The sequence below is a fragment of the Prionailurus viverrinus genome, chromosome C2, assembly GCF_022837055.1.
Source record: "Prionailurus viverrinus isolate Anna chromosome C2, UM_Priviv_1.0, whole genome shotgun sequence".
Lineage (NCBI taxonomy): Eukaryota > Metazoa > Chordata > Mammalia > Carnivora > Felidae > Prionailurus > Prionailurus viverrinus.
Window position 1 is genome coordinate 50,642,400 of NC_062569.1, and position 24,301 is coordinate 50,666,700.

The window sequence follows — 24,301 nt, forward strand, 5'->3', positions numbered from 1 at the left end:
ATGAGGCTGGGAACACAAGAAAGACAGGCTTCGTAGTTAAGTAGCAAGAAGTGTGCAGCGCCTGCGGGACACCTAGCAGGATGTACAGCAGACACTGCATCTGTGACTCTCCAGAAACTTCTAGTTCCAGACATCTATGAATGGAGACATCTACTGTAACCACAAGGAGGTTCCCAGGGAACTTGGCTTCTGACACAGTTAAGAAGGGGACTAGGAGGCAAGGAAGGCATTTTATATGCCTTTTAGAAGCTTACGGGGAAAAGGGTGAGGCAGTAGCTAGTCAAGTTATGAAGGGTTAGAGGAGGCTAATTTTAGAATGGGACAAATTTGATAAAGAGGAAGAAGACAGTAAGAGACTTAAGATTCAGGAGAGAAAGCCAGAAACAATAATGAAACAAGTCTAAGAAAAGGCAAAAGGAGTCAGATCCAGGGCAGACTTTGGTCTTGGACAGAAACCAGACACCTCATCTGAAAACAGAGGGTATATATATGTGCTTGTAGGTTACTGAAGAATATCCCACAGAACAGACTTTTCTACATAAAGTAGGATACCAGGTCATCTGCTGAGAGAGGGGACAGGGGCTAGAGGGTTTAAGGGCGGAGGTTGCTAGAGATGCAGAGGAGGTGGAAGGTTGGTGAGAAGCAGATAATCAACATAGGTGGAATCTTAGACTAGGGAGATCCAGAGAAGTTTGACAGGTAGAAGGAAACAAAGGAAGAAGACACCCAGGGTCTACAGGACTCTACATAACAGATGAGAAAAAAAGAGCACGAGTAAGATGGAAAGACAGGAGACTGTGCGCCAAGATGGAAACGGAAACACAGGGATCTGCCAGGAAGCAGGATCTGGTGTTTTCAGGAGCAAGAGTGTGTTCCTGGCATGGACAGCCGGATTGGATATCCCAGCCATTTCTACTCATGTAGAAAATGTACAAGCCCTAAGCCCTCAGCTCAAATGCAGAGATTGTACTAAACCCTCTCCATGACAGCTGTTGCTGCTGAGGTATTTAATCCTGGAAAGCACGGTCTGTCCTCCCCCAAAAGTTTTGGTTGCAACAACTGGCGTTACAGGTGGTGTTTATAAGCTAATCGATAAGAAGTGTTTTGACATCCTGACCAAGTGTTCTTTCTTCCCAGCTTGGTGCCTGAGAAATGAGGGTGTGAGTTCCGTGCTCCTGGGATCATCCACTCCTGAACAACTCATTGAAAACCTCGGTGCCATTCAGGCAAGTACTACAGCCCTTTCCGGTAAACTCCAGAGACTATCATGGTCCTTTGAAGATGTCCCCGGGCAGTGTCCCATCTCTTTCCACCTCTGTCCTTTATTGTGTCACAGCTGCATGAAGGCCTCTAATAGAGGGAAAGGCCATCTGTTTCTAGCTGGGGGGTGTGGGAAGGGGGTGCTTAGGATAAGGGGGGTACACAAAGGCCCAAGAAGCAACAGAACTTTTACAGGACATGGATCCAGGGGTGTCCTCTTATGAACAGGCGATACTGTCAAAGCACATTCTTCAGGATGGTATGTGGGACAGTGCATTCCAAGACCCAAGCAATGTTACACTGGGCGACTGAATTCCCAAGCCTGACCATAAAAACCTGCTTAATAACCTACCTGAAATTATGCATTACTCCTTTCCCCAAATAGTTGCCAATCTACGTTGTGCCAAGCCCCCCACCCCTTTCTGCTCCCATAGCATCCTGTATTCCTCCTCCCCACCACAGTATTTGTGATCATGTAGTAGGATTACCTGTCTCCCCACTGGAATGTGAGCTCCCGGAGGTCAGAGACTTTCTGGCATCTCCACCGATTTTCCAGTTCCTAGCATACTGTGTCTCTTAGTCAACAATCAAATACCTGTTGAATGAATGTTTCCCACATTTTAAGAGGATATAGGCTCAAAATTCTATTTTGGATTTCCAGGATCACCTCTTTCTAGCAGCGAATTCAGGACTAACCACCTTCCCTGGGGAAGAAGTGGATTGGATTTGGTAGGAGCCTGCATCGGTAGTGAGAGAGAAAGTGGGAGAGAGATGTTCCTGGGGGCTCTGTGGAGAGGGTGAGGTTAATGGCTGCTGTGACCATCCCGTGCCCCAAAGGCCATACCTCAGTCCTGAGCCTGCCCCACGCTCAGCCCTGAGGGTCCTAAGGACCCTGCCCACTACTCTTGCCACACCCAGCACCTGCCACAACAGGTATGGTTGTCTATTTTCCTACTGCTCACTGGGGAACAGAAAGGTCTCCCCTGCCTGCCCATCCCTGAAACAAGCCCCGTTAACCCTTCCAAAAGGAAACCCATGGTGGTGTGAACAAACTTGATTAAACTTAAAACATTTTTTAAAAACCCTTTTGGCAAATAGCCCAGAATATGCTGGGAGATAAATGGTGCCAACCTCCTTCCCATCATCACTTTCTTAGGGCTGTGCAGCTGCCCCTGCTATGAAGAACCTCTCCAGCCCCCCAACTCCTCCCAGAATTCTATGGGGTTCCATCCCGTATGGGGAATGCTCCTTCTTATGAAAGTCACCCCTACCTTATTTTCACTGATGTTCTGGGAAAAGATAAGACTACACGGTGACAAGGAGGAAATAGAGGAACAGTCTGTACACAACTGAAATTCAATGATTTCAATTCCATTAACAGTTATTTAGTATGTATTGTATGTTTGGCACCACGCTAGGCATGGAAGGTACTGAGCAAAGAACTGGCCTCTGCCCTCATGAGATCACGGGCTGGCTAAGAGTGAATCAGATAAAAAAAAAAAAAAAAAAAAAAAAAAAAAAAAAAAAAAATCATCAATCTATCCCTTAGTTCATTCAGATCTTTGAGAGCCTACTATGCACCAGGCACTGGAGACACCATAACAGACAAAGATACTGTCCAGGCTTTAAGGAGTTTACATTCCAGTGGGAGAAGCACATAATAAACATGAAATAATTTCAAAATGTGAGGACTATTAGGTAACTAGAGAGGGTTCTGTAACAGAGACTGAGAAATGGGTGGGCCTACTTCAGATAATGTTTGTGCCAAAGGCCCCTCTGGGATAGGTGTATCCTGAAGTCCAAAAGAGGAGAACGCAGCATATGAAAAACCCAAGCAAGAGCATTCCAGACACAGTGGAGAACAGTGCAAAGGCCCGGAGACCATTAGGAACTTGGCTTTTTCCAGGAACTGCCAGCCTAAGGCTAACATGGCCAATGTGTAGTGAGCAAAAGGGACAGTGGATGCATTAAAGTGGAGTCAGGCAGGAGATGGATTTCAAAGGACACTAAAAAGGTTAGTTTTGTTGTATGTGCAACAAATCCTTCGGAGCGTTTTAAGGACATGCTGTTATTTGAATTTTTAAAGACTGTGCTGGCTGCTTTGTAGAAAGTGGAATGAAGAAAGGCAAAGGCAGTTGTCCAGGTGACGAGAGATGCTGGCTTGGATTAGCTAGGATGGCGGCTATAGAGGTGAAGTGGATGGATTCCACAGGCTTTGGACACAGACATGACTTGCTGATGGCTCAGCCAGAAAAGGGAGGAACTGAGATTCCTATCATGCGAATAGTGACCACTGCCATCCCAGGGGGCAGTTAATACTGCCTGGGAACAGTAAAAAGAGGGAATTCCTGGGCTGTGGGAGTACTCCAGGCAGCAAAAGATGTATTTCAGACGAAAACTCCGGAGTCCGTCATCTTCTCAAAGCATTTCCTCCCTAGCAAGGCTCAGGCTGATAGCAGGATGCGGTAAGAGATGCTCAAAAGGTAAGATAATAGGGATGCTACCCAAGCTGGGAGGCTGCTACCTTGGAGGCTCCATCATCCCCTCCCCCTTTCCACTCCCACCTCCGGCCAGCCCAGCAAACTTCCACCCGTTGTGACTGGGCAGCTGGGGGCACCCAGCCGTGGTGGGACTGGCGGCAGGACAGGAAGTGTGCAGTGCCAACAGTGGTTAAAGGAAAGTTCTAATGGGCACGAGAAGCCAGCTGCTCTAAGGGATGGAATGTGCCTCAGCCATGCGTAAACTGGAGGGACATACAAGTCAGAGCCTCAATAAATGGCCGACTGGAGAGGATAAACCACAGCTGCAGGCAGGCAGCCATCACCTGCACAGGCCCCCAACCGCCCCACTTCCACCTAGAAGGTGGAGAGAAGCAATGTTCTCCCTTCTGAGGCTCCCCATCACCTCCTCAGAGAAATCCAGGCTTCTCAGCAGGCAGGCCCTTCACATCCAGGGCTCATCTCCCCTCACTGCTCTCCTTCCTTGGTATCCTCAATCCACCAATTATTCCAGTCAGTAGAACAGCAAGGTTGCCAAACTGGTAGCCTGTGGGATGTTTGTGTCATCTGTAGTGGATGAGAATGTTTTACAACAGTTGCCAACATTAAAAAATCGGGCGACTTCACATAAAATTCTGGAGGTATGGCTTCTCTTAAAAATTTTAAGTCTTACAAGGCTATATATACATTTTTTCATGTTTTATTCAAGTACTTTTATGGTTTCTTTTTTTAATGTTTAAATCTCTATCTGAAATTTATTTTGGTGTAATGGAAGAATTTTTTTTCCCTCACATGGCTAACCCATTATATTTTAGACAAAACTTCCCACAAATCTAGTTTCTAGATTTGGGTCTCTTTATTGTCGTCTCGTTTGAAAGAACACACTAGTTTCAATTCTGAGGTTCCAAAGCTGGTGGGAAATGAAACTCTCCCTTTAGCTTCAGATAGGAAAACGTTAACCAGAACTAGTTTCTTAGGCGGAGTAGCTCTACTCTTCTGCCAAACCCTAAGGCTTTTGAGAACAGCAGTTGAGTGGAGACAAGGTCACCCGGGCCAGCATGATTGCAGCAGAGGAAGGGTGAGGCCGAAACCTCAGAACTGGCCATCATGCTTGTATTTTGCCAGAGTCTCCACACAGGGTCAGTCTATTCCTGTGAAAAAGTCTGCCTTTGCCCCTCTTCTTATGGTGTAATGTGTGCCCTTGGTCCCCCTCTCATGATAAACGCTAGCCTTGGGTGATCTCATCTTCTCCCAGGGCTTCAGCATGTCTACACAAATGACTCACAAACCCTCAACTCCAATCCTCCTGCCAGCACTAACCCACAGCTGCACTCGGCTGCGTACAGAGCTATGCCTCTGTGGATCTCCCCTAGACACCTTAAACTCAACACCTCCTACTTCAAACTTCTCGTATTCCAAACCACTCCTGTGGCTGTCTCCATAATCTACACCTCTCTCCTTCTAGTGTTAAAACCATCATCATCCTACAAAATGTCCTTCTGATCCAGTCTTTTTCTACTTCACTGCCACCCATTAGTTCATGCTTTTATCATCTCTGGCTCCAACAGCAAGAAATTTCTAGCATCTGCATTCCCTTTCAATCTCCTTCAAACTACCTCCAGGTGCCTGACAGGGTCACTCCCAGCTCAGAAGTCCTGAGAGGTTCCCCACTGAGCACAGAATCAAGTCCCAACTCCAGAAAGTGGCATTTGAGGGCTTCCACGCTGTTTACCCCAATTTCCCCTTTCCTATCCCTACCATCACCACCCACTCTACACTTTCTTCATCTCACAGACTTCTCTCTCATGAGCCATTCCATCTACGAGGGATGCCTGTTAACCCCTGCCCATCCTTCCCCAGGGTTGTGACCAGTGGCAAAAAATCTCTCTGTCTCTAGATCTTTGCTGTCCACAACCCTAGCCTCTAGCCACACGTGGCTTTTAGTGCACAAAACCAGCTTGTCAGAATGCAGATGTGCTCTAAGTGTTACATGTACTGGATTTGAAAGACTTCGTACTTAAAAAACGTACAGCATCTTAATTTTCTATACCAACTACATGTTGAAATGTTTTAGATAAAATGGGGTAAAACTATGAACTTCACATGTTTCTTTTCACTTTTATGTGGCCATTAGAAAATCTAAAATCATGTGACTCGTATTTCCATGTGTATTTCATTTACACAGCATGCCTTTATTCAGTTAAGCAATACTTAGAAGCACCAACTATGAGCCAAGCACTCTTATCATAGGAGAGTCAGTGACAGAAAAAAACAAGGTCCCTGACCTCAAGGAGCTTACAGTCTGCCAGGGACCTTACATTCTAGTTGTGGTTTATAAATGTACGTAAGTCTAGACGACTTTGCTTAATATTAAGCACAAAGAACAAATGATCAGGTACTAACCAACCGTATCCTTTGTACTTCTCATGCTCTAGGTTCTCCCAAAGATGACATCACACGTGGTAAATGAGATTGATAACATATTGCGAAACAAGCCCTACAGCAAAAAGGACTATAGATCATAAAGCAGTGCATGAGCCATAGGACCTGCATGGTTAAAACTGCGGTCTACACTGGTACAGAATGGTGTTACTAGCCAGTCTTTTGAGTCACTTAGCAGCCTGCTGCTCAACCTCTAGTATTCCTGGATTCTGAGGTACCTGCTGTCGCTACAACTGTGCACCTGAATAACGAGCACATCTGAAAACTCACAACCAAGAAAATCCATTCTATTTTCTTACCTTGGACTGGAGTCACCTGTTCTTGCATTGCTCTGTACGCCTCATGCTTATGCCATAGGAAGGATATGAGGGGAAGACCTAGTGCCTTCAGGCACTTGGTAACTTAAAGTAGGCTGTACAGATCTATTTTTTCAAATGAATAAAATCCACAGATGCAATGTGGATTGCATCAGAAAGAGGAGGCTACCTTCACTCAGAAGTCTTACTTGGGAGAACAAACAATTTTACTTTTTTTTCCCATTTTCACATGAAGGTTATCAAAGGTTGTCTCACTTGTCATTAAACAAAACTAAAATTCCTAGGTATTTGCTTTCATTACCTTTTAAAAATATTCACTGTTGCTTGGCCCCGAGAATGACCTCGTATTGTAAACGACCCAAAGCGTCTCTATTAAGATTCTATTAACGTTCTGTCCATTCACATACAGAGATAAAGGATGAACACCCAATCTTTAACTTGAGACAGGATGGCTAATTTACGAAAGGCAGGATTACACTGCTATGGAAGCTTAGCTTTGAATAAAATGTAATGTACATGCAACTGAAGTGTTCACTTTTGACTACATTTTATTAAAACCTGCTTTATACTTCTGACTGCTTGTAGGCACAGCTTCTGCAAGTTTAAATATTTGAGCTTTAAAAATAAATACACAAATGCTCAGTTTTGTAAGTAAACCTGTAAAATATCCACAAAGGCAAATGTTTGCTGTTTAATTAGCACTGGGATTTTACAATATAATGCTTGTTTTTGAGCAGTCATCATGAAAGTGAATCATGGACTTTGTGAAAAATGCTATCACTACTCAGAATATGCTGGGTGAATTAACTTGCCTAGTGAAAAACAAATGTTAAAGAATTTCCTCATTCTATAAACCACATTATATATGCACTAAACTAAATGCATGGAAGCTCTCTGCATGGATTAAAGGGGCCTAGCCTTGTTGCACACAGAAGCAGAAGTCTAACCTTGCCATTACTGGTTACCTACCCTCATGAGTATGTCTCTTGAGAAAAATTGTGAGACTATATTGTGTGTACCTGTAAGGAAGGAAAACTTTGGGGGGTGGGATCCTAGCTCTCTATTTGGACACATGAGCATGTACAAAATTCTAATTTTCTGGCTAGCCAGTACCCCATATAGAAATCACTTTGACGTTTAAAGATTATACCATCAGCTTAAAATGCTATTTTCTGCCACCATTTCCAAATATGTATTTCATGATTAAGTTCTAAATCTTACAGCGTTAGTGTGAAATACCAATGAATTTTCTTTTTTGTTACTACTACCTGTATTCTACTAAGGAAACAGTTGGGTTTTTGCCCAGGAGTACCAGATTAATGATGGAAATGGATCATCTTTCAGTTGTTCATTGTGTATTCAATCCAGTGAACTACTATATGCATAAATGAGCTGAAGTTGGCTAATTCGAACTGCAATTTAACTTCTTTGCTTAGAGTAATAAAAGCATTTTGTGCACTTAATTAGTTTTTCTCTGATCTTTCATCATAAGAGTGCGCGCGTGTGTGTATATATGCATATATATATATATCTCCCACCTCCGTAAGATAGGAAGAATCATCTGAATAAAAATTATGTTGGCAAGTAAGCAGCACTGAATGATACCCAACAGAAACAGGATTAAAAGATTTCAATAACAATCCAAAAATTTTCCTCTTATTAATGAAGAAAATGATTAACTGCTAACAATATCATCTCTCATTGGATTTTAGAAATACTCTGCACTAAAGCTAAAGCTTCTCAAACTTTTTTAAAAACACCTGCAATTAAAACCAAATACAAACATTATTGCTTAGCCATTAGTTTTCTGACCGACAAATCGTCTGCCATGGAAAATATACATTAGAAATGTCAGTTATATCCTTAAGAAAAATTTCCATGCACCCCCATATTCTTTTCTGGAAAGAATGTCTTGGCAGAGAACATACCATTCCGAAGGGTAACGTGGCTAGCAGTCATCTGCATACTGAAATCTCAGCCAGCGGAAATGCAAACTAGACGCCGTGTGCCTGGCTGCCCACTTTAAGAACTGTCACTTCATCAATAGTGCACCATCTGTCAGCAGATGTCCGAGCCTCACTCCAGCCAGCTTCCAGGCCACAACTCCCTGGCAAATGAGGAAACCAGGCCTAAAACCCAAGTATTCAGTGTTCCAGTCCTGTGCTCTTTTAAGGATGAATTTTATGAAAAATTCTGTAGGGAAAATTTTAAGTTAAAAAAAGCTTGAGTAAGAATCCAAATTCAGAATCCATTAAAAAGAGGCAAAAGTGAAAGAAGAGGTGCAATGAACACTCATAAGAGCCAATGAGAAGTTAGTCTCTAACCACATCCATGAAAATCTAAACAAACCACCCAAAAAACCCTAATCTTCAATTAATTCCCCTGCCTGAGAGTCCCAAGAGGTAGGAGATAATCCCCTAGAGCCTAAATAGATAGATCTGTAGATTAGTTCTCTATCGGTCCAGGTCTATGCCTCCTTTGTGTCTCCAGAAACAGCAGTGACTGGCACGCATGCTGAAAACACAGAAATTGGGTGGGCAGGACAACACGGCAGGCACATGCTGGCAGAGGCCTGACATGCTGCTCTGTAATAGAACCACACTATGCCCGTCACTGCCGCACAGACATTTAATTACTATCTCAGGAACTACAAAGATGCACTTTTACATGTGTGAAAAATTTAAACAGTAATGTCGAATAATGTAATAAAGATTATGTACTTATTCATATGGCTCTCAAAGATGTCAAGGGAAAATATAAATTTTAAAAAGCAAAGTCTAATCATACTTGACCAATAAAACCTTTCACAAGAATTCTGGGTGTGAATCCAACCTCCATATTCTGGTTAACTTCAAACCTTGTACATTATTCTTTCCAATTTAGAATAATTTACCAAAGAGGACAACCGGTAGATTTTTACTGGCTTATAAGAATAATTTCTAGCTAAGATTTTTATTAAGTTGTAAATGAGAAACTAAAAATAGGAAAATGTAAAATGAACCAACATTTTAAGCCTCTACTTACCACAAGGAGTGTAGGGGGAGGGGCTATTTAATCGATTTTAATCTCAATTACAGCAGAATCCTTTTTATTTTACTGGTATTGGACATGGGGTCTTTTAAAATACAAATTCTACAGCAGGTTTTTATGAACTAAACCAGATACAGCCCATCATGATTCTATGTGCCACATAGCCATTTTAGAGATGAGGAAAAGTTCTGTAATTCCCAAGAGTAAAGTACTTGTACAGTAAATCCTGAACGAAAATTGGCAATGTGAGTATATACCTTACAAACTTATGCATAGAAATTTAACAGTATAGAAAGTTAGAAATCATTATCAGAACCAAAAAATGCTATAGGTAAAATTCAAGACAAAACCAAATTTTGCTTATATGCTTTTCTACAAATTACTCAGTTTATGAACCCAAGAAACATTCTATTAAGAATATTAAGCCGATGCCCTTTTTCACCACCCTATTGTAAGAATGGTGGCAATTTTCCCCCCTTCTACACAGACACTGACATCTAGTGGCAATTCTCTACCAGCAATTAAAGAAAAAAAAAATACTTGACCCAGCTGATAGCAGACCCTGATGGTTTGTCAAATAAGCAAATGCATTTAGCACACAAATTCCATGCTACCAAACTACTGACCCCTTATTTATCTACAAGAAAAGTTAACATAGTAAGAAAAATAAACCTCCTACGTCTTTCACTACTTTGCAAATGACTCTCTGGCAACTTCCCTGTTCGTTCCATATTATCCAGTGACAGTACTATGGATAATAATGCACCAAAGAAAAATAAATTGCAAACTTCTAGAAGCAATGAGGAAATATAATCCTCAATGAAGACAATGATGATGTAAGTCACTAAGCAAATGTGCTCCTGCCCCTGTCCTCCTTCCAAGTTCTTAGATGTCGGCCTACCAAAAATATCCAATAGCACAGAAGATGAACTTCTGAGGAACACTTTTCTATAAAGTTATAACAAAACAGCAAATATTTACAACATTCACCTTAAACTTAGAAATGGAAACTAAAGATTAAAAGTAAGGTTAGAAATTAGGGATAGGGTATTTCTTTTGAAGTACTGTTTGTTCTTTTGAAATTACTGGGTGTGGTCAAAGTTATAAGAATATGAACCTGTATCACTTGTGATTCCATAACCTTTTAAGTATTACAGGTTAAAAAGCTTCCCAAACTTCTTCAAATCATGGCATGCACCAGAAAAATTGTAATTATCCCTGCACACACTGGTTAAAAAGTGCAAGAGACTGCTCTTGGCTAGACCCAGGGGTGAAGAGGTTAATGTGAAGAGGTTCTGCTCATAATCGATAGGAGCCTGTGGACCAAGGGGTCAAATTTATCAAGGTCCTAATGGAAAAATGCTGACAAGCACTAAAACCACCGCAATTCCTTGGAGAGTTCTTAGAATTCTGGAACTAAGACCATAAATATTACTTTGGCCTTTCACATATCAATATTCAGGAAAGTAGTTCTCTACTGAACATTCCTCTGGTGGTGTGAGACTCTAGTCAAGGAACACAATGACTCCAGTCTCTTAACAAGTCAAACCAATATGGTAGTGTTGAGCTGACTTCCCTGGCCACCCAAGACCAAAACTACACAGTGAACAGTATACGCTTTAATCCCACAGGACTACCCTCGTATGCCTGTCCACTATTTTTAGCCTATTGCCTTGGCTGCCTTTCTTCTGTAAGAAAGACAGAAAGAAAAGACAGAAAGACAGAAAGACAGAGAGAGAGGGAGAAAGAGAAAGAAAGAAAGAAAGAAAGAAAGAAAGAAAGAAAGAAAGAAAAAGAAAGAAAGAAAGAAAGAAAGAAAGAAAGAAGCAAACAAACAAATTTTTCCACAAGTTTCTCTTCCCCAAGTTGGAGACACCTTGTTTTTAACTTTGAGTTATTTCAAATCACAAATTCAGAGACTGGTAAACATGAGGCTTCTGTTCAATCCCCAGGGGAAAGGATTCATTCTGATATTTATGGTTCAAAAAAAGTTGTAATATTGTGGTTAGAACACAGAGAACCAGTTATTAACTTCTTGCTACTATTATAAATAACAGCTCAGTCCAGGTTACTGTGACCTCTGACAGATCAAGGAAACAAGTTATTTTCTCCTCTTGTGATTACAGCACACTGCATGACACTTTTTACCTTTTAATAAATGTCCTGGTACTCAGAGTTTCCTTTCCAATTCCTTTAATTTCAACAATCTGTCAAAAAAGAGCCAATACACAAATACTGAATTACATTTTGTTGGGTTTTTCAAACCCTCAAACTCCAAACTATAAAAACATCTTGTGTGTCTCTCACTCTGACCACCCTGCTACTTTTCCATATACCACAGGCCACCCGTAGATACGAAGCCAGGGGGCAAAGCGGACATGGTCTACTTAGAGCCAGTAGACAGGAGGGCGATGAGGCCTGATGAAGCACTTATGGACAAAATATAGTTCCTGTAAAAATTTAATGTTAAGGAAAAATTAAAAGCCCAAAAGCAGTTCAACAAAACAAAAAGAGCCCATCTCCATGGAATGCAGTTTTCCTCCTGACACTATGAAATGACAATGATGTGCAGTCCCATTGTCTGCAAATACAATTTACAGAAGACTATAAAGAATGAAGAGCATTCACAGGAAATGTGTCCCAATTTTAAAAAGAAAACACTTGAGCCAGAAACCTAGAACACACGATCACAAAGAAAACATGTGAATTCCATTTAACCTAAAGAAGAGCTAATCAAAGAATATGAGCAGGAAGAAGAAACTTATCCTTGTTCCCCCCAAGAGCAAAGGAAAAAGAAGTCTCCCCTGCCCAGCAGTGTTTTGGCTACAGCTGGTGTGTGAAAGCAAAGAGGCTGTGAAAGTTCAGAGCTACTCTCAGTCACAGAACTGGACTGTTCGGGGAAAACCACTCTAGTATTCCCAGAAGATTCAAGTTGGAAGTGTCTGCTGTTTTATTACATCAAAAACTCCACCTGTCGGGGCGCCTGGGTGGTTCAGTCGGTTAAACATCTGACTCGGTCTCGGCTGAGGTCACAATCTCATGAGTTCAAGCTATTTAGTGGACCGATTCCCTAGACAGTTTTTCTTTATAGTAAAATACTCAGGCAAATCAAAACCAAAAGGAACTACTGCTTCTAGACTTCGAAAAATGCTAAGCAACCTTTAAAAGGATACACTGTGGGGTTGAAGTTCTTCAATATAAAGAAGGAGGCAACAATGACCAAGACCAGGAATAGGGTGTTGTTATAGAAGATGGAAAATGTTGTAGCTTCATAATCGGCAACTTCATTCTTCTTCCACAAGATTCTGCAGACAAACAAATCAAGTTTATAAATATGTATTATAATATTTTATATGCCACATGGCTCTAGTTCACTGAACAGAATGTGTTTTTAATATTTAATCAGCACTGTGCCCCTTTTCCTATTGAAAAAGGTATTTTACTCTTAATGAAAATAGCTGCTGGGTGTATTACCTTTTCTCCCAGGCAGTCAGAGCTTTGCAGGAAGGGACAGATTAATTATAATTGGCCTGGTTTCATCAACAGCCTAAAGAGACATCTTTCTCTAGGTCCTCACCTAAAACAAACTCCATGATCAGTAGCCAGATGAAGCTTTCCTGGCTGTTTGCTGGCTTGAGACTCTCAATAGCCTACAGATTTCAGCCTTCAATATTACAACCAGCTGTGGCTCACAGAAGCCGACTTCTTTGCAAATGCCGTTAGCCACCTTTAGATAATTCAAACAAGTAATCTGCTTGATCATTAGGAGGATTTTTAAATTTTTTTATTTAATCCACTTTATTACAGTTTATTAATTTACTAAAATTTTATCAACCTTTTCGTTTACTTCTTCACACAGGCAGCAGGAAATTCCAGGTGGCCTGTGAATAAGGGAGCCTTTATTCCACCTGGTTAGTTAACTTTGTAAAGCAATTTTTAAAAGGATAGGCTGTGACTAGTAGGATGTGAAATCAACAGGGTGGATTCAACACTCAGGGACAACAACTGAGTGGGCTGAGACCCACATTAAAAAAAAAAATAGAAAAATATCAAGTATATGGATAATTAGATAATTATCTTAGATAATATTTCATTTTTTGAAATATTTCATTTTTTGAAATATTTGCATATGTGCATGTTTGAGTGTATTTGGTCAAAAGATAAAGTATTTTACTGTGGATCATTATCAAAAAGGCTGAAAGCCATCACCACTGACGCTTTATCCTCCCAAAAGATATATACTATTCCGGGGCCAGATGATCCCCTCCACCAATCCTAAGGACAGCACTATGGCTAATGTCCCTGGCAACTCCTACATTTTATTCACCAAATGTTCTAATACAAAGTCAACAAGCTTGACAGTAAAGGAGTTAAATGAGATAAACTATCTTTATCACAAGAAGTTTGTGGTCTCAAACATAAATGCCATAGTTCCTTAATTCTATGGATAGAGTCAACCTAATAAAACTTCTATTTAAGTTTGGGAGAAGTGAAAGACACTACATTAAATGCACAGCCATCAACTCTAACACACTTCCTGATTTCAGAGAGGTTTAAATGTAAGTTTAAAAATATATAGGACTTGGAACTGGGAGGAAATACATTATACCATTTTAACAATGATCAAAGAAAACACCACCTCAGAAAGATGCAAAGGCCCAACGTGGTTTAATTCTAGAAAACACTCGAACAATTGCCTGTTTTCAAGACTGTGGCATAAGACCCAAAAAAGACAGGTTCCTTAAATAGGTTACTAGCATGCCTTCACTATGGTTGCTTAGATTATCCGACCTCTATCAGAGCACCTCTCCCTACCTCCCTGCCACGCCCTGACTCAAAACCATCTTCAAAAACAGTCTGGATGAGGGGCGCCTGGGTGGCGCAGTCGGTTAAGCGTCCGACTTCAGCCAGGTCACGATCTCGCGGTCCGTGAGTTCGAGCCCCACGTCAGGCTCTGGGCTGATGGCCCAGAGCCTGGAGCCTGTTTCCGATTCTGTGTCTCCCTGTCTCTCTGCCCCTCCCCCATTCATGCTCTGTCTCTCTCTGTCCCAAAAATAAATAAACGTTGAAAAAAAAAAATTTTAAAAAAACAGTCTGGATGAAAGAAAGGGCTCAATCCTTCAGGTTGCCCCTGCTCCCAATACGACCAGGCACGACCAATACGCACTGTATATCAGTGTATACACAGGATTGTCTTGGACAGCCTTCAGAACTTTTTCTACCCCATCCATATCCTGGTTCATTTAGGAAAAAAATGAAGACCCTCAAATGCTGTCATCAGCAATAGTTCTCCCAAAACTTCACTGGTAAGAAATCTAGTTTGGGAGAGCACTCCCAAAGACTCATTTTTCCAAGGAACACTTCCTACAAGAGGAAGACTGAGAACTCAAGAACTGTTATCATCACATAATGCTAAATGACAGACCGAGAAAAAAATAACACTCACATCCTGGGATAAATGTCAATGAACCTCTGATTCTCCTCAGCTGATCTCCAACCTTGAATGGATGGCAAAGCAGTTTCAAAGTGGCATGGAGTACCCATTCCAAGTGACTTGTAGATGGCAGCTTTGAGGCATACACATCTTAGGCAAAGAGGTGCTAATAGGCCTTCTCTTGAAACAACTTACTTTTGAGGGAGAAAAATGCTAGCTTTTTTTTTTTTTTTTTTTTTGAAAAACACTAGATCTTAGTGAAAGCCTTAGTCCCAGGTATCAGCGTCAATTCTGAGTAGAGACCTGGGTACAATTTTATCCACTGTGGTTTCTAAGAGATGAATAGTAACAGCACAAATTTCCACTGATGACAGGAACAGAAACTTTATAATCCTCTGACACTGCATTTTATGTATCCACAAAACCTACCCTTCATTCTACTTTGAAATATCTGATCCAGCGAATGGCAAAGATATTTCATTTCCACTTCCAACTCTTCTTCGCTCAGAGTGACTACCTGACTACCATGCTGAGAAAAATTCTGAGACATATCCCAGGATCAAGAACACGTGCCAGACCAAATCAGGCAAGAGGAGACCCATTTGCCACCTCTGATATAATTCATCACCTAAAACGTACAGAGCTGTAACAAGCACTTTGAAAATGGGTAACTATGATGTATACTCCAATTTAAGAACCACTTTTCTAATAAATACTATAAATTCAGTAAAAAGATTAAAAAAAAAAAATCCTAGATTCTCTAACCTCTAACGCTATGCAAAAATTCACAATCAGAAAGCTATGCAGCCAGACCAAATTAAAGCTGCTCCCTGAAAAAAGGCCTTCATTGTCACTATTTTAATATTGTACCCTTCAGAGGGCACATGGCTGGCTCAGTCAGTAGAGCATTCAACTCTTGATCTCGGGGTTGTGAGTTCAAGCCCCATGTTGGGTGTAGCGATTACTTAAATGATTAAAAACACACATATATATTGTACCCTTCAATTTTTACAAAGGATCTAGGAGATAACCATTTCTATAACGTTTTAGTGGCTTTTCAAAACCACTGTAAAAGACATTATTCGTTTAAGTTACTCAGCATCCCTTAAATAAGGACCGACTTGATAAAGTCCTTCCAAGATTCAGTGCCAAGAAAGTTTCTTTTCAGAAGGACTTACATGCTGCTTCTCATCAGAAAATGAAAGTGCAGGACCTCAGACGCTAACCCTGACACTTGGAAGCTCAGAGCGAAGTTCAATGCTCAACTGCTGTAACTAACTCCAAGGTCCTTATTCACCCATCTTTACTTTTAAATAGTTTCTGATCTTTCAAAATTGTACTGTTTTGTTTCATATGCACTTTAATATTGCAAGTCTCCACAAGGTCTTTCTGGAGCAAGGTGGGTTAAAAATTCCATTTCACAAAGCACTTTGCAGACACTAAAATTTAAGATCTATGAAAACCACCTCAACTTGTGACTGTATTAAGCCCATGTAACAACTCTTAGGCACAAGTTTATTCAATCATTCAGAGACTTCTGCTACTCAGCTATTAGACTATTAAGCCTTCTAAGAGCAGTTGGCAGGAAAATTTGAGGGGTAAGGGCTAACAAATGTGGCACAGATTTGGGCAACGGGAGACAGAGTTCTCTCTTTCCCAACCAATGCAGATAACCAAGAACTGGATGTCCCTAGGGAAGCTCAGGAACGGAAATACCACCACCTAAAAATGCTAACACACAATACAATGTAAACTCTTCAGACCCAGAGGGGTGAGGCGATGTGCTCAAGGTCTCACAGCTGTCAAGTGGCAGAGCCAACACTGGATGAAGTTCTGCAAGCTCCTAAACTCCAGGAGAGCAGTTACAAGTACAAAGTCTCAAGCCACACTGCCCGTGTTCTTGTTACAGACTGACCACACACTAATTAATCTATGACCTTGTGCAAATTACCCAAGCTTTCTGTACCTGTTTCCTCAAATGTAAAATGGAAATAATAGCCCTACCTCACATGGCTCTGGTGGTAGTAAAAATTCAAAATGTCAGTAACTGTCATTCCATTATATCTTCTACAATATCAACGTTTAACCTCCAGCAATTCCATTATCCACATTCTCTAGGCAGAAACCAACACTTATTTTCTACAAAGTATCCCCAGTTTTGACTATCACCAACATTTTAGAAGTCAAACCTTTCATCCTTTTCCTTTCGAGACATCTTTCTATTATCAGCTTCAGAAAGTTTTCGAGTCACTTCTTTGGAAACTGCATCCTCCCTCTTCTGTGCTACTCTAGAAAATAAAAGAAAAAATGTTTCCACATGCTCCAGGAATGAACATCACACTATCTGAAACACTCTGTACTCATATTTTATATTGGCAACTACATGATACTTTACATTTCAAGAAATAATCTTGACAGAAAATTCCAAGTTTATTTTATTATAATAGCCAAATATTATAATAGAATTCAAGTATTTTATTATAATAGCCAAATATAATAGAATTCAAGAACTTCTGAAATATAGTTTATTAGATATATGTTTTGAATTCTGCTTAAAAGGGTAATTTTCCAGGGCTCTTGGGTGGCTCAGTCAGTTGAGTGTCCAACTCATGATTTCTATCATGATCCCAGGGTTGTGGGACGGAGCCCTGGGTAGGGCTGTGCACAGAGTAGGGCCTACTTAAGATTCTCTCCCTCCCCCTCTCGCCCCTCCCCTTGCTTGCACACTCTCTTGCTCTCGAAAAAAAAAAATGGGGGGGGGGGGGGGATAATTTTCCAAAGTTTAGGTATTTAAATGGGTAAACAAGTCAAATGCATTTATAAATTATTGTAACCCCATTTTGTTTGTTTGTTAAATTTATTTGTTCAACAAATAAATTTGGTAAGGTATTAGCAAATGATATACCATTTCAATTCCAGTAAATAAAACTAGGCTTAAAAAAAACAAAGGAGAATTAGGGAAATAACACCTGTAACATATTAAAGTAATGCTTTTAACTCCACTCCAGAGTCTAACTTCACTAAAAATGATACCACATGAGGGATTAACCATAGCACTTGTAATTAAATGAACCACTGGTTGTATCAAAAGACAATATATTATCAGCCAGAAAAGGCTAGAAGTGGTATTCAAAAGATCAGATCAGGGGTGCTTGGGTGGCTCAGTCAGTTGAGTGATGGACTCTTCATTTCAGTTCAGGTCATGATCTCATGGTTTGTGAGTTCAAGTCCCAATTGGGCTCTGCACTATCAGTGCAGAACCTGCTTGGGATTCTCTCCCTCTTTCTCTGCCCCTCCCTACTCATGCGCTTTCTCTTGCAAAAAATAAATATTAAAAAAAATTTTTTTTAAATATCAGATCAGAATCTTCAGTGACAAGTCAAACAAAAAATTAAAATGTATATTCATCAGAAAATCTTTAAGGTGAACTTTATGAGATTGCTAGTCAAAGAGAGGATAAAATTTAACCTACGATAAAATGCAAAAAGCCTGCCAAAGTTTATGACATGTAAATTCAATATGGTATATTTTTGATAATATAGGAGACACTGGTTAGCCATAAATATAGAAGAACTGATATAAGCAAAATATACCAACAGTCCCACTATGAAAATGTTCAACATGATACTGAGATGTATTAAAAGCAACAGGATGTGGAACATAGAAATCTGTTCACTCTATGTTCAATTAATTAATCCCTTGTTACTGTGCTATATTTAGTTCTGGTCAGTGTATCAAGGAAAGATGTAGAGAAATTAGGATGGCTCCCTGAAAAGAAAGCCCAAGATCATTCAAGGCAATAGTTCTCAACATTTCTTTAACCACAGGGCTTCTGGGATACAAATTAAACACAAATTCCCAACTTCACTTGATTCATTATGTAAAAGTCCTGCTCCTAAGGGCAGAGACTCTGATCTCTGAACCTCTTTAGCAAACCAACTTCAAGTGTTTCTTGAACTTCACATAAGACCACTTTTTCTAAGGCCAGCTGATAAGAAATGGATGTGGTTTACAGCAGAAACCTTTCTGAGATGAACAGAAAGAAAAAAATACACACAAGTATGTGTGTACACACACACACACACACACCCATCAGGATGCTAGGACACAGGAACAAACTATTTGCAAAAGAGTTAGCTACCTCCAAGTGTCTTTAGGACAGATCATCTGTCCATAGGACAAATCATCTCAAAGAGACCAAACCAGATTAACCAGTTAATTTCTCTTCTATATTCACCTAACAAACATATAACAACCTGTCAGGTTTATTATAACTCAAGAAGAAGCTCTATTCTCTTAGGGCTCTTAAAAAATAAACCTCACGCAGCACTGAATGCTCTGAAACAAAACGAGGGTCACTCCAGTGGCCCAGCAATCAGCCAAATGAGAGGACCTGCAAAATCAACTGTTTTTCTTCTATTATTTTTTATCTATTTTAGAACCTCTCCAGAAAAAAAGAAAAATACCATCTATTTAATTTTTTCTTAATTTTTTGTTTACATTTATTTATTTTTGAGAGACAGAGCATGAGCAGGGGAGGGGCAGAGGGAGAGGGAGACACAGAATCAGAAGCAGGCTCCAGACTCCGAGCTGTCAGCAAGGCTGACAGGGTCTCGAACCCAAGAACCGTGAGATCATGAGTCAAAGTTGGACGCCCAACCGACTGAGCCGCCCAGGCGCCCCCCATCTATTTAATTTCTTAAAGAAAAACATCTTTGCAAACATTTTTTTTTTTAAGTCATTCCACTCAAAAAAAATTCCTACAGGCTCTCACCCTCAATGTCTCTGACACTGCACATAAACATTTGTTATGTGCTCAACACTATATACTCAACATATTATCCGTGTTATCATATTTAATCCTCACCATCTATGAGGCACCATTAGTATCCCCATTTTACATCTCAGGAATCCAACGACTAAAAAGATGAAATGTGTGCCGAAGGCTATATATTTAAAAACAGCAGAACTGGGGGGCACCTGGGTGGCTCAGCCAGTTAAGCATCAGACTCTTGATTTCGGCTGTCAGGATCTTGCAGTTTGTGAGATCAAGCCCCGTGTCCGGCTCCACACCGGCGGCAAGGAACCTGCTTGGGATTCTCTCTTTCCCTCTCTGCTCCTCTCTCTCAAAAATAAAGAAATAAAGTTAAAAAACAAAAAAACAAAAACAAACAAAAAAAAACAACTGGGACTGGAATCCAGATTGTCAACACATAAGCTATCTTCCCTCTCCTACGAACAGCTACCCATACTCTGCCTCTTTCTGGGTCTTTGAGCTTTGATGCACCTTGTAAATCTGTAGGAGTTTCAATGTGAGTGGCAGGATTTAATATTAAATCAAAACTACAATTAAAGAAAACAATTCCACTATGAGAGAACCTATGCAATCAAGTCAGTAAGTCATTGAAATTTTACTGAGCTGGATGTACCGTTAACTGTTGTAAGGGACATAAAAGACATGGCAGTGGCCCTTAAGAAGCCTAAAGCAGAAATGAGAAGGTAAAAAGACCATTAATTTTAATTCCAAAAAGGTTAATGAAAAATAATACCCAAAACAAGCCAAAAGATGTCAGGTCTCAAAGAACCGAATTCCAAGGACATCACAAAGCATGGGTCATACAGGGTGCCCAGGTCTGAGGCCTTCGCTATCCACAGATGGCCACACCTCACGAGAAAGACAGCCCAGAACAGCAGAGTCCAAGGTGGGCTGAAACCGGAATGGCAGTTGGTGAAGAGGGCTGCCAAGCAGAAAGATGACAAAGATGATCACTCTGCTGGTCTAGCAGAAAGGCAGTCACACAAACTTGAGCTCCTATGGGTCCGGAACAGCAGCAGAAAAGCTCTTGAAGCCACTTTCAGCCACTGAGACCATTTCTGGGCTTCTTACAATAAATCCCTGTTAATTAAGATCCTCTAAACATGTTTCTATTCCTTGTCACCCCAAGCCTAACATACGGACAACAAACTTAGAATTCGTATTATGTGTGATCCTAAGATAGAAGAAATAGGAGACTCTTTTACATTTTCACACACTTAGAAGAAAAACTGTAATTAGCATTAAATCTGTCAGAGTTTAAAAAAAAAAAAAAAAGACCATTTCTTTCATGTCCAAAAGTAGTACATGGAGAACTCAGAACTATTCTTTGCAGAAAGAATTCCATTTGGCTTCAGAAATGTTAACTTACTTACTTGGTGGTTTGTTTTTCTGATGAAGTTTATTTACTTATTTTGAGAGAGAGAGAGAGGGTGCGCATGCATGAGGAAGGGGCAGAGAGAGGGAGAGGGGCATGGAGGAGAGAATCCCAAGCAGGTTCTGCTGAGCAGAGCCTGATATGGGTCTCAATCTCATGACGGCAAGATCACAACCTGAGCCTATGTTAAGAGTCACACATTTAAACAAGTGAGTCACCCAGTTGCTCCTGTTTTTCTGATAAACCCCATGATTAAGGCTAGTGCCTAACTGTTCGAATGTCTCCCTCAAAACCTACTTGCGTAACAATGTCAGAAGCATGGTCTCTGCTTCACTTAGTTAATAATTCTTTATAGCATTAGTATGCCTTCCCCCCAGCATATACAGCTCAAATTGATACTTCTTGAAAACAAGACGTACAAATGGTCTTTAAGATATTCTTCTATAAAAAAGTGCAACATGTAATATATACTTCAACTTGAGAAATATACTTACTTGTGCTTGAGAACAAATTTCACATTTTTGTATGCAAAGGCTACCAAATAAGTGCTTACTAGGGTCATCACACTATAGAGAACGGCAGACTGAATAAGATCCATATGCCATATTCGCCAATATAACCCTGAATGAAGATAGAAGGGAGGGGGTACAAAAAGGAACAAAACATTACCACCCAGCTACAAAGGCCTGCTCAATTAATTACAGTTAAGCCTATAAAATAGAGTCCAGGTTAGGAAATCCAATACGGTCAGTATACGTGGATCTTTAGAAGTGATAAAGTTACAGTCTCAAACTTTCCCAGCTTAGAAAACTTTAAAAACAGAACCTTCCCATTACTAGTCCAAATGAGATTTCTGCTTCTTCTGAAATGAGAATAAACTCAGGTGCAAAAACACACAAAAATCACAATTCACACTTCCCGTTTCAATCAGCAGGGTATTATTACTATACTAAGTATACAGTTGTTCCAAAACACCACGTGCAGTCCCAAGCCATAGTTTACATGCTGACGTGGCTATATGAAATCAAGGAGGCACAGAGCTCCACGACACGTTAAAGGCACGGTGGGATTTAACTGCCTAACAAACGTGCAAGCAGGAGGAGAGACAGGAGATTCAAATCCGGGAACCCTGAGCTATAGAACCAACTTTGCCCAAGTATGCAAAGTTCTTTCATCCAAGTGAGAATTCTAGAAATGACCTAATAGCATTAAAAAGTTTAAACCATTTAGAGCGCGGGCTCTTGGCATTGGTCCAAACTCTCTCACCAAATTAGGCAAACGACGTTCAGCAGCGTGAAGTGTTTCACCTAAAGCTACAATTCTCGAGTCGAAGGTTAATGGGAATCTGACTCTCGCCTAATTCGTTAGTTTTTCCAAAATAATTAACGATAAAGTTTTAAAGCTCGTAACGATAAACAACTGTGTGTGGGGGGAGGGGGGAACAGAGCAGGTCACACATGCATGTAGCACAAAATCGTAATCCGGTAGTTTCCAGATTAGGGGCCGCCATCCCAGAACTAATGAATCACAATCTCTGGGAGTGGGTTCACAAGGGACTTTCCTGTGATGCCGCCCAGCCCCATCCCCGACGAGAACACTGAGGCCCACAGAGGCTACACGCCTTCCCCGTGCTCTGGGAGAGCTGGAGACAGCCGCGGGCTAAATGCCCTAGCACTCACTCCCGCCAGTCCGCCGGGCCCTGCCACGTCCCCGCCCAGCCCGACCCGCTGACTGCCTGCCCGGCCCGCCAGTTCCCGGCGCTCACAGATGGGGATGGCGGACACGATGAAGGCGTTCCCAAAGAAGAGCGCGGAGGACTTGGCCGAGAGGTTGCGGCTGAAATCCTGCAGGAGCAGGTCCTCCTCAGATTGCTGCTTGGAGCCGCCTTTGGGAGCCATGGTGGAGCCGAGCCTCGAGCCTAGAAAGCCGAGCTGGCTGACGCCGCTGGCACCGCCTCCGCGGTCGCCTTATCCACTAACGACCCGTCAGCGCTAAACGCGGAGGCGGGACTCGGCGCGGAGCGGGAGCAAACTTCCCCAGGATTGGCCACCGCTATGTACGTTTCCCGGCGTGATTGGGCAAGAGGGCCAGACTTCCGTATTCCTGGCCAGCCCCTTGGCTAGCCGGCTTCCTAAAGAAGGACGGGATTTGTAGTTTCGTGGGTGCTTTTTTTAATGAGCAAAACTTTATTGCCATTCCACTTCACAGGTGCCGTCACGCTTTCCAAGTCATTGGCGTTACAAACGAGGAAACTATTCTGGCCTCGAGTCATTCAGCCGGTCATTCAACAAACGTATACGGTTAGTATCCTCTGGATATACCCAGCACTGGGGCACTGGAGGAGGAAGAGGAGAAAGATAAGTATGGGTAAACACGTGTGAAATCCTTTCTTCTTTGCACATCCATTCTTTCATTAAATATCCTTAAAATCCTATGACATGCACCTCATTGTCCTCATTTTGCCGGTGAAGAACCTGAGGGTGAGAGACTGGCCGTGCTAGTCACCAGGGAGTAGTTGGCTCTTTTGAACAAAATAACAGGCTACCTTTTCACGAAAAAGAAGGCACTGTGGCTTTTAAGGAATTCGTGGTCTCACTGATGAATATTTAAAATGAGTCCAATACATTTACAAATTACTACATTTTTATCACTTTATTTCGACTCAATCTTTAGAGTAATGTGGTCTCCACAGCCATGCTAAATGAAACATGATGGTAAGAAAAGTACATGTTAGCTAGACAGGCCCCCTCTGAAGCTCAGAAAAAAATGAATATGCCTATTAAAACAGGTAGATACCATTTTTAACTCATTACATTATCACTTTTTCTTTAAAAAATACTCAACCACTTCATACATAGAAAAAACTTGCATCTACATTACTAGCATCAGACAGACTTCCCCAACCTTCAGCTTCCCTATCAACAGGTAAGCAGATCTTTCATCTAAATTTTCTCCAAATTGCAGTTGACCTCCACGGTTTCCATTCTAATGGAGCTTTCTGTCTGTAACTTTTCAGTCTATTCTCTATAGAGGTACCCTAGTGAGTTTTCCTGAAATACAAATCTTTCATGTAAATGCCAGAAGTGTTCATCTAATGACTTTTTCAGAAACTTAAAAGTATTCATTTAA

The 24,301-nt window shown here is 41.1% G+C and overlaps 2 protein-coding genes across 8 annotated transcripts in view; one reads left to right on the forward strand and one right to left on the reverse strand.

Moving 5' to 3' along the window:
* Positions 1-7,980, forward strand: part of KCNAB1 (potassium voltage-gated channel subfamily A regulatory beta subunit 1) — a 399,759-nt gene extending 391,779 nt beyond the window's left edge. For all 6 annotated transcript variants that reach the window (XM_047874454.1, XM_047874456.1, XM_047874455.1 and 3 more), the window contains 2 exons: positions 1,138-1,226; positions 6,194-7,980. In XM_047874454.1, coding sequence (XP_047730410.1) covers positions 1,138-1,226; positions 6,194-6,283 — 179 coding nt within the window. In that variant the 3' untranslated portion in view covers positions 6,284-7,980. The remainder of the gene's footprint in view (positions 1-1,137; positions 1,227-6,193) is intronic.
* Positions 7,981-11,723: 3,743 nt separating this feature from the next.
* Positions 11,724-23,138, reverse strand: SSR3 (signal sequence receptor subunit 3). Of its 2 annotated transcripts, XM_047874460.1 has the most exons (5): positions 22,938-23,134; positions 21,667-21,793; positions 17,171-17,269; positions 12,721-12,852; positions 11,724-11,997 (listed from the first exon to the last, which is right to left on the reverse strand). In XM_047874460.1, exons 1-5 carry the CDS (start codon positions 23,068-23,070, stop codon positions 11,931-11,933), a joined length of 558 nt encoding a protein of 185 aa, XP_047730416.1. In that variant the 5' UTR covers positions 23,071-23,134; the 3' UTR covers positions 11,724-11,930. The 2 variants fall into 2 exon arrangements, with proteins under 2 accessions (XP_047730416.1, XP_047730417.1); XM_047874461.1 differs by lacking the exon at positions 17,171-17,269 and having other exon boundaries at positions 22,938-23,138.
* Positions 23,139-24,301: the final 1,163 nt, after the last annotated feature.

Excerpts from the sequence above, each read along its gene's own strand:
- SSR3 (XM_047874460.1), bottom strand. The coding sequence starts at position 23,070 with ATGGCTCCCAAAGGCGGCTCCAAGCAGCAATCTGAGGAGGACCTGCTC. Across the intron at positions 17,270-21,666 it reads AAATTTGTTCTCAAGCACAA|AGTAGCACAGAAGAGGGAGG; the intron begins GTAAGTATATTT and ends TTTATTTTCTAG. Across the intron at positions 12,853-17,170 it reads CGAAAGGAAAAGGATGAAAG|AATCTTGTGGAAGAAGAATG; the intron begins GTTTGACTTCTA and ends GTTTGTCTGCAG.